General features: G+C 41.6%; 1 protein-coding gene across 6 annotated transcripts in view; it reads left to right on the top strand.

The window, feature by feature from the left end:
- Positions 1 to 15,500, top strand: part of TPGS2 (tubulin polyglutamylase complex subunit 2) — a 41,552-nt gene that overhangs the window by 13,032 nt on the left and 13,020 nt on the right. For 4 of the 6 annotated variants that reach the window (XR_008475789.2, XM_035269747.3, XM_002757177.7 and 1 more), the window contains exons 3-5: positions 5,575 to 5,662; positions 7,712 to 7,840; positions 13,858 to 13,971. Coding sequence is in view for 3 of the 6 variants with exons in the window: in XM_035269747.3 (XP_035125638.1) it covers positions 5,575 to 5,662; positions 7,712 to 7,840; positions 13,858 to 13,971 (331 nt within the window). In the remaining 3 variants the exon portion in view is untranslated. Of the gene's footprint in view, positions 1 to 5,574; positions 5,663 to 7,711; positions 7,841 to 13,780; positions 13,972 to 15,500 lie in introns of all 6 variants that reach the window. The other 2 variants (XR_013525854.1, XR_013525855.1) reach the window with 1 other exon arrangement.

The following is a 15,500-nucleotide window of genomic DNA, read 5'->3' as shown; positions in this document are numbered from 1 at the left end:
ACTAGCAATAGCTTCAGCAAATAGGAATTAATATTTTTCATGTAACAAGTCCTGAGGTAGACAGGTGCAGTTGGTTCATCAGCCCTGATAATGTTATGCCTTTATCTCTGTAATTATTTTGTCCTTTTTCTTTATGGTGCTTCTGAGTAGGAAAAACACATACTGCTTTTCCTCTCCCATTACTCCACAACAATCAACACAGAAAATTTCCATGATCAAACGTGTGTGTTTTGCAAGGGGGAGTTCCCAAACATCAACAAGCAATCAGTTCTGCAGTGGACACCAGCTGGGTATCCTCCAATTCAGTTCTAATGCTATCTCCCTGGATATAGCATCAGATCTCACAGGTTAAGGGCTCAGTATCACAAGATTGCCCCTCACTTCCAATACCAATTACAAGTCCCAGGTTGTTTACCTGTGCTTCTGACCCACCAACTATAAATTGGGGTTCCCATGACCCCCTCCTCAGGTTCAGTTAATTTTCTAGAGTGGCTCACAGAACTCAGAGGAACACTTACTTAACATTTACAGGTTTATTACAAAGGATACAGATGAAGAGATGCACAGGGCGAGGTGTGGTGGGAGGGGCATGGAACCTCCATGCCATCCAGAGCACGCCACCCTCCAGGAACTTTCATGTGTTCAGCTGTCCGGAAGCTCTTGAACCCTGTCCTTTGAGTTTTTATGAAGGCTTCATTATGTAGACTTCATAAGAAGGTTGATTAAATCATTGGCCATTGATGATCAACTTATCCTTTAACCCTTTTTCTTAGGTTAGGTGGTGGAGCTGAAAGTTCCAACCCACTGCCTGCCTTGGTCTTTCTGGTGATCATCCCCCATCCTGCAGCTACCTTGGGGCTGCCAGTCATTTGTCAACTCATTAGCACACAAAAAGACATCATTTTAGAGATTGCAAGGATTTTAGGAATTGTATGCCAGGAAACTGTGACAGAGACAAAATATATATTTCACAATATCACAGTGGCAAAATAACTGCTACAGTCTCAGCTATCCCTTCCAAGCTCAAGGAACAAAAAGGAGGTAGGGGATGTTGCCAGGCACATCTGTCACCTTTCAACAGGAAAGTGAAAATTTTCTTAGAAACCTTCTCTTTTCGACTTGTGTTTACATTTTAATGTCAAGTACTAATTGCAGGAGGTTCTGAAAACAGGTATTTAATAGGACACGTTGCCGTCTCAAACAAAATGAAGGTTCTGCCAAGGAGGAAAAGGAAGGTGGATTTGAATAAGCAACCCATATGTCTGACACAGCCTCCTTTGCCCCTTCCCCCATTTCTCTTTCTGTTGCTAGTGCTCCACACAGTGTTTATATAGATACTTAATAAATGTGAGATGAGTAAGCAAATTAGATAAAACACAAAAGTCAGAAAGAGTGTGGAAGTTTCCCAAGGCTGCCTAACTTCTTTTTCACCAGCAGTCCTTAATTTCTGTCCTGAGACTCAGGCCACCACACCACCATCTCTGAAGCAGAGCAGCTGCAGATGCAAAGCCTTCACCCACTAATTCCTCCAGTGGTAGAATTTTGATGATTATATAAACCTGAGGGCATTACTGTTGTGAAGGTTGTCTGGCATGAGCTGTCAGATATACAGCTTTACCAAGACTTGTGGTGCCTCTAGACAGGCTATTTATATATTTTTTTCTTCACGTGTTTTTAGAGGGAGACTGATGGTTCTGTGGAGAAAGGATTTTGGAAAAAGTATGCTACCTTTCTTTTGGCCCTTAAGTGTTGGGATTCACTTGGGGTGGCTGGCAAAATGTTAGGGAAATATTAGGGAAAGTTATAGATTATAATCTCAAACCTTTTGGAATGCTGAAAGGTTTCAAGAGAATGGGCTGAAGGCAGCCAGTTCATACGTTAGAGCTTTAAGTCATAGGATAAAGTTTAGGAGTAATAAAAGCTTCCCCAATTAAGTCTGTTTATACCACATTCCTTTGTCCCTAATTTGTTTGCACATGTAAACTTTGTGCTGGATGGTCCTCTCAGGAGGAGGTCGAAGGGGTAATCCATTAATGGTATTTATTCTAGGCCCTGGAACCAAGACCTTTTATCATTCGTAAAACCACTCTTTTAACCATGTTAATTACCCACAAGCATACTGACTTAGAACCTCTGTTATTAAATCCTACCGAATAAATATGAGGAGGAGCAGTAGTGAGTGGTGGTCAGTTAGCTGCAATCACCCTCTGAAAGCAGCTGATGACCATCCCTAGCCCACTCAGATTCACTGTATTCTGGTGTGTTTGAGTGCATTCATTCATCCAGTCCAGTCGTTAAGCCAGGGTTAGATCTCCGCAGGTGGTGATTAGCATCTCAGGTGATGACCCTGACATGACTAAGGTCTCAGGTGGTGACCCTGATGTGACCGAAGTCTCGTTTAAGTAATGCAGCTCTGTCCTCAAACTCTCATACCCTACTTAAGACAAAAGTGTTCAGTTAATCAAGCCCTCCACCTCCACCTCTCCTAAGGTGGGAGTTTAACAATTCTCTTAGGAATCTCACACCCCATCCCTCCACAGCTCATCCAGGTTTTCCTTCCACTTCGTGGAATGTCCTCCCTGAGAAGAGTTTCAGGAGATGCCATTCTGCTCATTGCCATAGCTTGAGGCAATGTTCTCATGCTCCTCCTTGATGGACATCCTGGGCAGCTCTTCACCTGGCTGTGGTTGTAGACCAGCCAGAGAGCCAGCTCAGCATGGACCAGCACCTACAGAAACTTTTATTTCTTTCCTCTGGTTTCCATGCTGACCTGATCCTGCATCTGCTCCCCAGTTGGGAAGTGGCCTCTAAAAGGGGGTGGGGAACAGTGGGGTGCAGGATTGTCCAGGAGGAGAAAAGGTGAGTAGAAGGCAATGGACAGCCCCTAGCCCTTCCCTTGAGGCCCAAGCAGTGGTATTGGTTTATGGAATCTTGTTGATAGCTCCCAAAACATAAAAGTGCTTCAGGTCCTTCATCCAATGAAGTAGTAACAGAGCTTGTGGTGGACTCTTACTAAAGTAGCTTAAAGAAACCATTGCAGATCATCTCAAGAAAAGAAAAGAAAGATTGAAAATTGGGAACTATGTGACAGAAGCACCACTGGGCTGGATAGACATTGCAGATACCATTTTGATGCAGTCAGCTGTTATTACAGACACCAGTCTGTGTTATTCTCCCTTGTTGGCCTTCTCCTCAAACCCTCCCTCCAATCCTGATATTACCTTATCACTTTCTGCCAATCTTCTTTCTCCCCGCCCTCCTATTAACCCCCCCCAAAATATAGACTGAGCATGAATCTGTAGAGGAAGAAGCTTTGTGATGTGGGCAGATTGCTCCCTGTGGAAAAGCAAACTCTTTGTAGGTTGGTTACAAGAAAAATTTTAAAATGGCAGTAACTGAGTCACTGGCAAGAACAAAAAAAACATGGTAAAATATATTAAAATTAGGAGAGGTTGTTTACTTTTTTCTCCAACCTTAAAGGACTGAAGAGGGTATATGGTCATTTAAGCTTTGGTTGTGAACCTTTCATCCTGGATTTGCCCCATCAGAAGAGTTACATGCAATAGAAAGAGGCTGAAGCACTGCAGGCCCAGCAGCTGCCCCCAGGATGCTTGGGGCAGAAAGGTCTGCAGCAAAGAGCAGCAGAGACAGGGCTGCTGGTCATTTAAATTAGAATGACAGTGAGGGCTTGATGTTTTTCACAAATTTTGTTTATTTGAAAATTTTTATGTATGTTAGTATTTGAAATGTGTATTAAATATTTGATTTCACAGATTTTTTTCTATTTGAATTTTGAATAATTGTAAAAATAATGGTATAAAACACCAAAATGTCTTTCTTGAGTGAAATAAATGCCATAAGAAATGTTATAATTACTGTTACTGGAATTATTCAGCCTGACTTACCTATGAACAATGCCCAGTAGTCCACCTGCCCTCAGCCTGGTTCTCATGGAATCCCCATTAAGAAAGGCTGATAGACAGTAGTTTCCTTGTCTTCACCACTAGATGGCACTAGTGATCAAAATGTCAGAGGGATGCTCGCCTTTTGGGGTAGGAGCAAGAACTTTGTCAGAACCCTGGTAACTGTAGGCTTCCTGTACCAGGGTTCTAGGGGTGGGAGAAAGGCATTTTGCAAGTGTATTTTTTTCCACTGAAGGCACAGATAATGTAGCCACACAGGAGGGACTAGGAGCAAGCCTCTAACTCCAAACAGTAGGAAAACAAATAAATTAGTCCAAGGAGTCTGAGAGTCTCTTAAATTTCACATCTATGAGACTGGGAACTAAATAGTGGACACAGAAAACACAAAATTTGATCAGAACATACATTCTAGTTCATAGGTAAAGGAAGTTTAAAGCCTGTTTCATTAAAATGACATCTGTTGTCCATTTAATAATCTAAAAACACTGCTTAAAATCTCTGGCAAGATTGAAGCTTTCTCTTTATCTATAGTTCCTAAAGATGCTATGGCTGTGAATAATAATAATTTCCTAGTCTTCTCTCTTCCTGTCAAACTCACACCCCCTTGTACCTCCAGTGTTCTGTATATTCAGTCTTTATTCTTCAGTTTATTCTTCAGCCTAGATTCACAGAGTGACATGTTCAAGGTCACTCAGCTAGTGGCAGAGTTGGGAAGTGAACTCAGATTGTCCTTCTCCAATATGCTTTCCCACATATTGGGTACCTAGAACTGACTGACAGGTTGACCTCACGCAGTCTTGACATGAGCAGTGGTCAGCGTCACATCTCAGAAGGGTCCAGGAAGCCACAAACTTGGATAGTTTTAACATGTTTCTTCTTTGCCTCCGTAACTAGATCAAGAAGTCACTCTAGGAGCCCAGGAAATGAATTGGATAACTCATCCTTGTGCACACTCCAGGGATTTGAGTTGGCTAGGGAAGACTAAAGACTGAGTTATTTAGAATGTAGGGCTTGTTCCTGGTATATCCTTGAAGGATACTAAGCTCCGTTCTCTCCACCAACAGTTTGGATGGTTTATTATCCATGTGAAATAAATATGTGAGTATATATGGTTACTTTCTAAGAGCTGTCAGAACCTAGACATTGCATAGGTTTTCTGGAAACAATATACTCTTCACTTTTAAGAGTATGTTAGTCCCCAGTGCCTTGAGTCATAGCCGTGTACCCTCATTTGTCCAATTACTTGTTTCAGAAAATAATATATGAGCATGGGTCAAATGTACAGCAGTGATTGCTTTGCTTGAACATTGTCAGACTTTACCTAGGACCTCCTCTCTTGCCATGTTCCCCTGTCTCCTCTTCAGCTTGTTCCCTTTGAGCTCCTTTGCCAGGTGGCTGCCCATTGAGGCATTATTATGGCAGAGCAGATACCTGGTTTGCTTTAGCTGCTGAAAAAAAAAAAAAAAAGGCAAACTGGTGACTCGGCTTGCCAGACTCCAGCGCCTCTCTATGAGAGTTTTGTAGGTAACTATCAGAGTCTTCCTATTTCGGGGACCTATAACATGGCAAACATGTCCCCAGTGCCTTGAGGCATAGTCCTGTACCCTCTTTCTTGGCCCTGTCCTGACACTTAGCTGCTTTGTGATTCTAGAAGAATAACTGTGTGATGCCTGAAGATGTGAAGAACTTTTACCTGATGACCAATGGCTTCCACATGACATGGAGTGTGAAGCTGGATGGTGAGTCAGCCTCCTTGCTGTAGGGGGACATTTCCCTGGCTCAGAGATTGAATAGGACAACTCTGAGGGCCCTTCAACTTTTGAGTCTTTGAGTCTGGTTGGTTTTCTTGCATGCTTCTCAAATGCCATTTCCAGAAGCTGTGATTATGTCCCAAAACTAACAGATGCCATCATTGCTTCACCCACCATGAACCCCATGCCAGTCTAGCAGTTTGGAACTGGAAACTCAATTTAGAGGCTTCCTATAGGAATAGGGTAGAGAAAACCATTAGTTTCTACCTAAAAATTCCTAGCCACCCCAAACTTAAAGCCTCCGAGGACTCCATCTCAGAGCAAACCCCTCAGGGTAGGCTGCAGTGACATTCTCTAGTGTTCATGACAGGGGCCACTTACCTCTTTCAGGCTCCTTCCTTTATTCCCACCATCATAAAGACCTCAGGGCCCTAACCCTCAAACCAGAGTCTTTGCACAGACCTAAGCCTCAAACCAGAGTCTCCTTCACATCGCCTCAGCCTAAGTCACCAACTACCTCAATTCATCAACTGTCATCTTTATCCTTTAATGTGTCTAGGATGAAACAGTTGCATGTGAATGTGGGAACTCACAAGTTTGTACATGTCAGATTGTAGATACTATGTAGGCATGAAAGGCAGTGCTGAACATTTAGGTGAAGACTCCTGAAAACATTTCATAAGCTAGAAACCCCTGTCTAGCCACAGTGCCCATACCTGGCACAGATTTCCCAGCCCTTTCCCTCCAGTCCTTTATTGTTTCTGACTCTAACCAGATCTATTTTGGCTTTGGGAAGTACCCTGCATCTCCCCACTGCTGTCCCTAAAAATGCAGTGACTTCTGTTGCACTGCAAATCTACAGAGCAGACTTCTCCCCTTCATTGCCTCAGCTTTCTACCTACACACCTGAGTTCCCTGTTTGGGTGATTTCCAATGCCTTCCTCTTTGCACAGCTGGCCAGAGGTACTTTTGTAGCCTGCTGGTTAATATTGAACATTAGCTTTTATCTTAGAATCATTTCCATCTACGACTTAGAAACTGTCCTTACCACGAGCATCAGAACCCTCTTATATAGCATGGCCATGGCTATTGGTGTCTGGAACAATACAGAGGGGACAGAGACTAAACCAACTGGCAGACTCTCCCTTGCCCACATCCTTGAAACAAGCTATCCCCTTCACAAGCCTGCTTCAGAGAATAAAAGTTTTATGAATGAGTCCCAATTCATTATTGCAATACCTTATCTCATTTAATCTCCCCAAGCCCAGTCATCTTATCCCCATTACCATACCCTTTATTTACTGAACGGCCTAAGTCAATGACTGAAAAGGCGGCAGAGGCAGCTTCTGAAGTTTGCCTCTTTAGTGGTCATTTTTCTTAGACATTCCGTGGTCTATCCACCAGTTGTTTTATTGCTTTAAACCATTCCAGTTTTCTTCAGCAGTCAAATAAAACATGCAGCCTTCCTAGTCTGTTTTTAGACCCTCATCACAGAAGACTAGAATCAAGCAAGAAGGCTGCCAAATTCTCATCACTGAGTAAAGGAAAATGATAAATAGAAGGGGGGATTTTTTTTTTTTTTTTTTTTTTGTGAAAGCTTATAACAAGAAGAATAGAAGGGGCCCATTATATGATCAAAGCTATTACTCCTTCATAAAATATTTATGCAGAATACTTGCTAAACAAAGGAAAGAGGGAGCAAAAACATTTTAAAATCCTTTACCCTTCAGATGTCCCTAAGTCAAGCCCAGATTTCTCAGTTCTTTGTGGGTATTCCCCTTTTAAATTTTTTCTCAACTCCACCCTAATACATATAGTGGTTGATCTTCATCACCCGTAGCCCCCAGTTCCTTTTTTTGTATAAGTTTGGTACTTTGGACTATGCAGTGAGTGATCCTCTTCTTCCCACCTTCTATCAGAGTCCTCAGCTGTGGGGCGAAACAATACCTGGACTTGGGTTATTCAAGCAGAATCTCATGATAACCATTGTGACTAGGCTGTTACTCCATGTAATTCTCCTTGTGTATTTTCCCCTAGAGCATATCATTCCACTGGGCAGCATGGCAATCAACAGCATCTCAAAACTGACTCAGCTCACCCAGTCTTCCATGTATTCACTTCCTAATGCACCCACTCTGGCAGACCTGGAGGATGATACACATGAAGGTAGGAAGAAGATACCAGGGTTGGCATCTTTGTTTTGTTTCCAGCATCCAGTTCAGTGCCTGGTACATAGTAGGCACTTAATGAATCTTGGTGCATGAATGAATGTTAAAGATTAAACTTACTCGACATTTCAGTATCAAGAGGATTCAGTGAGCACAGCCATCTAAATACAGCTCCTTTCCTCTCCATTCTGAGTGAAATGGTTCATAAGTCAAGTGGCTGCTAAAAACCTAGAAGCAGCTGGGTATAAGTGAGGACTTAGAGTTGTGTTTGGTCGCATATAACAGATGTAGTTACAATGTTTAAATAGTAATTTATTTTTCTCATAACAAGACATCTGGAACTAGGTTGATGTAGCTGCTGGAGAAAGTCAATGATAAAGTCTCCCTCTGGCATTGTGCTGCACCAGCCTGTGAATGTGGTTTTCATCCTCATGGTTGAGGAATGTGGGCTATTCCTGTCAGGAAAAAAGACGAGTAAAAGGCAAAGGGCAGTATACCTGGCTGTTTGCAGAATCTCTCCCTTTTGATAAAGAAAACAATAGTTTTCTCAGCAGCAGTGCCTAATAGTTATTGGAACAGTCAAATGGCAACCCAGGTTGCCAGGGGTCTGAGAAGTGAGTAATTTTAATTGTGCAATATGGCCTCCTTGAACAGAACTGGGCTTTCATTAAGAAAGAAAGGAAAAACAAATAGTGAACAGGCAACTAGTGTCTCCAATCCTAAGACCCTGGGGTTCACTAAGCTCTGGCAGAGAAAATTAATGTAGGGCTCTCCTCCAATTGGATGATCATTGAAGAATAGTACCAGAGGAGTTCAGGGGCAGAGGCTGGACAACGACGGGTTCTGGGAAGAGCCTGTCACTCAAAGATGTGTGGAATCCCCAGGGGCAGGAAAAACGTCTCACTGTCTTTACATGGGTGTGGTGGGCTTCGCTAAAAGGCAAAGAAGTAGTCAAATAGGTAGACTAAGTCTTCCTTGCTTTTGAGGCTGGAAGAGAAGAGGTATAGTAGATAACAGAGAGGCTTCATGGGATTACATTGTTCCACATACAAATGGGGATAAAAACCACTTGGCCTTCGGACACCTGCTAGATTCATGCCTTTTAAGATGTGCAACAAGTATACCTAAGTCTCATTAAACCTAAATGGAAAAACAGTGACTTTTCTCAGGGAACTCAGCAGTCAGAGAGATGATGATCAGGAAAAAATAGAATACACAATCAGCCGGGTGAAGTGGCATTAGCCTATATTCCTAGCTACTTGGGAGGCTGAGGCAAGAGGATCACTGGAGCCCAGGAGATTGAGGCTGTAGTGCGCTATCATCACATCTGTGAATTGCCACTGATCACTTGAGCCCACAAGTTTGAGGCTGTAGCATGCTGTGATCACATCTGTGAATAGCTACCACACTCTAGCCTGGGCTAAATAGTGAGATTCCATCACTGTTTTAAAAAAATACATACCCAGAGAAATAAAACTGCTAGAGGACACAGATAAAAATCTAAATAAGAACAAGAATACTTAAGGAGATGTAAGGCAACATAAAGACTTTCTATGGGTAAAAACAAAGATTCTCAAACAATTGACTATATTAAGAAGAGTGTATAAATATATATTTTATTGAGACCCAAGTTAGCCTGAAAAATCAAGTGCAATATATATCATAAAGCATAGATGAATGAATTTAGAAGAGGGGGATTATGAGGGAAAAGTTAGGAATTTAGAGAAGTGGAAAACAGATTCAAGACACTTTCTATTAGAATTATAGGTGCTCTAAAAAGAGAAAAGGAATAGATAGAAAGGCAGTAAATACATACTAATAAAAGAAACCTCTCTGCAGATGGAAAAGGCTCACCTAACCCAAGCTGGACAGGTGAGAAAACACAGACACCTATGCATATCCTGATGTGGAGAAAATGACAAGCTTCTAGGCAAAAATAACAAATTACTTGTGAGGGAATAATAAACAGACGACATTAAATGTCCCATCTACAACAGTGGAAATAGAAGACAGTGAAAAGCTGGGCGCGGTGGCTCATACCTGTAATCCCAGCACTTTGGGAGGCCGAGGCAGGTGGATCACGAAGTCAAGATATCGAGACCATCCTGGTCAACGTGGTGAAACCCCGTCTCTACTAAAGATACAAAAAATTAGCTGGGCATGGTGGTGCGTGCCTGTAATCCCAGCTACTCAGGAGGCTGAGGCAGGAGAATTGCCTGAACCCAGGAGGCGGAGGTTGCGGTGAGCCGAGATCGCACCATTGCACTCCAGCCTGGGTAACAAGAGTGAAACTCCGTCTCAAAAAAAAAAAAAAGAAGATAGTGAAAAAGCACATACAGGTTTCTGAGAGAAAATAAGTAAAAGTCAAGAGTCCTGTATACACAATCCAAATATATCTCTCAGGTCATAAGAAGGATGTTAAAAAAACGTAAATAGCCAAAAAACAAATGAAACCAAATGGATATTTCAAGATGTATATACACAAAGAAAAGGAAACATAGAATCAATGCACCTTCCATGAGAGAGAGTAGGCATATGTGTTTGTGTTTAAAAGTAAATTTTAATATCATGGAATGTGTTGTATAATTTTTACATAAAAACTCTTGGAACATAGTACAAGAAATATTCTACAAAGTATTATACTGTCTCAGTTAAACCTAAAAGGTGAGTAGAGAGACCAGATGTACGAGTGTTACAGGTTAAATTGTATCACCCTCCAAAAATAAATTATGTTGAAGTCATAACCCAAAGTACCTGAGAATGTGACCTTACTTAGAAGTAAGGTCACTGCAGATTTAATTACTTAAGATGAGTAGTTACGCTAGAGTCGGGTGAGCTCCTAATCCAGTATGTGTGGCACCCTTCTAAAAGGAGGAAATGTGGACTCAGGTGCACACAGGAAGAATACCATTTGAAGAGGAAGGTAAAGGTTGGGGTGATCCTTTTAAAAGCCAGGGAATACCAAATATTACCAGCAGACCATCAGAAGCTGGGGGAGAAACGTGGAACAGATTCTTCCCCACAGCAGGAAAGAACCAGTTATAAAGATACCAGTCCCAGATTCTGACCTCCAGAACTGTGAGGCAATAACTGTATGTTATTTAAGCCACTTAGTTTGTGGTACATTGTTACAGAAGCCCTAGCAAATTAATACAGAGGGTGTTCCAGAGGTCACAGTGGAGAATGGTAAAAAGACAAAACAAAACAAAAAGGCCAAAATCAAGGTATCTGCTGGGATTGTGATCTTATTCCAAGCTTATTGTGGTTGGCTGTTCTCCGTTTCTTACAGGTGTAGATAAGTCCCTGTTTTACTCCTGGGTTTTGGCCAGGGTTACTCTCACTACCTTTAGCTGCCCTCTGATTCTGGCCACATGACCCTTTACAATGTAGCAGCTTATGTCTAAGTCAGAAGACAAATTTATCTCCAGTGTACTACCACAGAGTTGTTTCATGTAACAACCATGGTTATGACTACCCATCATATTCACAAGTTCCAATCACACTCAAGAGGAGGGGGGTAAGGTATGTACACCAGGGGGCAGAAATGTTGGGAGCCATCTTAGAATTCTGTATATCACACTTGGTTAGGAAAATAATGGCATATTGTTTCTAAATAACAATAGAGTCATATGGATATAATCATTGCAAGCAAAAACAACAACAAAAAGGAAGATAACCACCAAAGGAATGAAAACTACATTAAAATTGCCAGTGTAATAAGAGGCATATTGAATGATATGAGTAAAAATAAAAAGGAAAAAGAAGAAAGAACATGAAATATTTAAACATAACTTTAATATAGGGGAAGAAAATAAAATAGATAGATTATTACATTAAATGTGGGCTAGGGGAGAATCCCAGCACTTTGGGAAGCTGAAGTTGAATGATTGCTTGAGCCCAGGAGTTTGAGACTAGCCTGGGCAACATAGACCCTATCTCTGTAAAACAAAAAGGTAGATTGGATGTAATAGGCTTGAATCTCCCTTTTCAAAGACAAAGACTATCAGACTGATGAAGAGACTTCCTCCTCTGATAACGGAAGCTAGGTAACTCAGAGCAGCCTTCCTGTGGAGGACAGCTGAAAAGAAGTACAGAACTAAAAAATCATCTTCCTAAAAGTATTAAAGAGCTAACAAGACAATGAGGTATAATACCACATCAACATTCAGAAGGAGACACAAATCCAGGGAAGAGGCTCAACATGTGGCATTGCTTTTGCCTAGGGTACATTGTCCTTTTCAAAAGATGCAGTGAGGCTGCTGAAAAGCTTAAAATTTGACTGATTTGTGAGACATGGAAGGGCTGTGTGTGTGTGTGTGTGTGTGTGTGTATGTGTATGTGTTTGTATGTGTATAGAGAATATATAGAGATCCCCAAATTATATGTTTTGTATATATATATGCTTTATATATATATATATGTTTTATATATATATGTATATATATGTTAAGATATAAATATATCTCTATCCCAAATTTAACTTTTAGAGATGGAAACTAGTTTCTGAGAGGAAAATTGCAGTGGATTGGATTATTAGTGGCTAAGACATTGCAGAAGAAGACTAAAGAACTTAAAAACATAATAGAAGCTATCTAAAGTTACGCAGAAAAAAAATCATTTATAGTGAAAAGAGCATCAGTGACCTGAAGGACAACACGTGGTATAATATATGTGTAATTGAAGTATTTGAGAGGAGAGGTCAGGGTCCAGAAAATATTTGAAGAAATAATGGCTCAAAAGTTTACCAATTTCATGGTAACTATAAACCCACATATCCAAGAAGCTTAATAAACCAGGAACAAGAAACACAAATGATACCAAGAAGCACCATAATCAGAAAGCTCAAAATCAAAGATAAAGAGAAAATTATAAATGCAGCCAAAGGGAAAAGACAAATTACATAAAAAGGAACATAGATAAGGATAACAGCATAATTCTCCTTAAAAGCAATTCAAGTGAGATAAAATACTCAAAGGAAAAAATAGGCTAGTGCAGTGGTTCCTACCTCTAATCCCAGCACTTTAGGGGGCTGAGGCCAGAGGATCGCTAGAGCCCAGGAGTTTGAGATCAGCCTAGGCAACATAGCAAAACTCCATCTCTACAAAAAAATTTAAAAATTACCTGGGTGTAGTGACCACACCTGTGGTCCCCAGCTACTTGGGAGTCTGAGGCAGGAGGCTTGCTTGAACCCAGGAGGTTGAGGCTATAATGAACCATTTTCACATGCCACTGCACTCCAGCCCAGGTGACAGAGTGGAGACCCTGTCTCAAAAAAAAAAAAAAAAAAAAAAATCAACCTAGAATTCTATACCCATTGAAAATGTCTTTCAAAAACAAAGGATTTCTAGTCTATCTTCCTGGATCTTGAAAACAGCCTTTATGAAAAGCAATCTGGCAACATCTATTCTATTGCAGGATATCTGTCCCATATAATGAAAACATCAGAATATATGGGCATATACAGAGAAGATTATTGTAGCATTCACAAGTAATGGTAGGCAAATGCCTCTCAATAGAGGAATGTTGGAATAAATGAGGGTACTTCATTCCCACAGACTATGAAACAGTCATTTAAAAATAACGAATTAGAGTTATGCCACATGACTTAAAGGGCTTCTCCATGGTATTGCACAGAAAGCAAGAATCAGATCATGTGTTTGCTATCCCACTTTTATAGAATAAACAATCTCAGGAAAGGAAATGAAGTTATGTCAGCATCAAGCCATTCAGATTGCTCTGGGGTCCCACTCCCAAGTTCAGTTTCTTTCCTCATGCCTCCTTTTCCCAGATTCCCTGACACTGTTGCTGATAGGGAAACCCAGACAGAAGGCCTAGTCCATGAATGAGTTCAGGGCTTTAATCCAAATACAGAATTTATTTGAAAATACTACTTAAGTATATGTCTGAGATAAGGCTTTTTCCTTCTGTTTTTTTTCAGTCTAGCAAAGTTGGATATGTAAGTATGTGTTTGAGTTGAGTTTGTTTGAACATTACCATTAACTTCTGGGTTTGCAGCCAGTGACGATCAGCCAGAGAAGCCTCACTTTGACTCTCGCAGTGTGATATTTGAGCTGGATTCATGCAATGGGAATGGGAAAGTTTGCCTTGTCTACAAAAGTGGGAAACCAGGTAAGAATCGTTTACAAGCATGGTCCTGTAGTTTGACTAGGGTCTTGTCTGACCTTGTTTGTCAGCCATGGCTTAGGAGACACATACCTCCTTGGCCTGTTGACATGCTCCCAGGTTTCTTGTGTGTCCCAAACCCAGAAATGCCTTTGGTTCTCTCTGAACATCTTCCTCTGGGCTAATTACTAGTCTTTTTATCCACCTTCATTTGTGAGTCATTGCAAAATAGTAGATGGGATTAGGGTAATATGGGAGTGTAAACTAAAAGAAATAGACATTTTGTTATAGACTCTGACAGCAAGTTCATGCACTGGATAAGCATCCAGAAAGTGCATTGCCTTTTATCTTTCATTTTATACCTCTATATGTAGGCCAATTAACAGCAACAAAAACCTGAATTACTAGACCTCAAGACCCCAGATGGGAAATTAAAAGCCCCTCTGCCCTCAAGCAGCAGCTGCCACCTAGCCCCTAAGAGCCCTTCAGACCCTAGCTTAGGGACTGTGAAACTACATAGCTGGACAATGTCAAGCCCTCTTCAGCTAGCTGTCTGGTAGGGATGAGAGGATACAGACACTGGGATTTACCTCTGGGGGAAGGACAAATCATCCAGCTCGAGGAATTGTTGCAAAATAGTCTTAGAGCTGCATCTTGAACTGTGGGGCAGAAATTAGATACAGGGTGGGGAGGAGGATTTGGTGGAGTAAAAGAGACAAAGGGGAACCCAAGCCAAGGGACAAATGGGCAAAAGCCAAGCCATTAGAAAGTACATCTGATTTGTGGGGAATGACACTTCCAATTCAGTGGGCCACATGGTTCATGTTGGGGATGAGGAGGAGATTAAGCCAGAAGGCCAATTGCTCTCTCTCATGCAGAGCTTTGAAAACCAAGCAAAGGAGTTTGTACATAATGTGGAAGACAGTGGGGAGTCAATGAAGGTTGTTGAGTAGAATGGCAGAGATCATGACCACTAGCAGTTTTGTCAAAGAAAGAGACTGGATGGATAATGGAGGCCACTTAAGGAGATGTTACAGCTATCTAGACAGCAGATGAAGTAGGACAGGCTTGAAGTAGTAAGAATGGAAAGTCAGGGCCGGGCGCGGTGGCTCAAGCCTGTAATCCCAGCACTTTGGGAGGCCGAGGCGGGTGGATCACGAGGTCAAGAGATCGAGACTATCCTGGTCAAAATGATGAAACCCCGTCTCTACCAAAGATACAAAAAATTAGCTGGGCCTGGTGGCGCATGCCTGTAATCCCAGCTACTCAGGAGGCTGAGGCAGGAGAATTGCCTGAACCCAGGAGGCGGAGGTTGTGGTGAGCCGAGATCGCGCCATTGCACTCCAGCCTGGGTAACAAGAGTGAAACTCTGTCTCAAAAAAAAAGAATGGAAAGTCAGAAACTGCGAGGCAGGACATCACACCACAGCATAGGCAAGACTCCCAGGAGTGAACTCGGCTAGTCTCCTTTGTGGTGGTTTTTCATGGCACTGATAGAGACCTCTTCAAGAAAAACCCAAGCCATTCAGTGGTCTT

Source organism: Callithrix jacchus, chromosome 13 (assembly GCF_049354715.1).
Source record: "Callithrix jacchus isolate 240 chromosome 13, calJac240_pri, whole genome shotgun sequence".
Lineage (NCBI taxonomy): Eukaryota > Metazoa > Chordata > Mammalia > Primates > Cebidae > Callithrix > Callithrix jacchus.
This window is presented reverse-complemented; position numbering and strand designations above follow the sequence as displayed.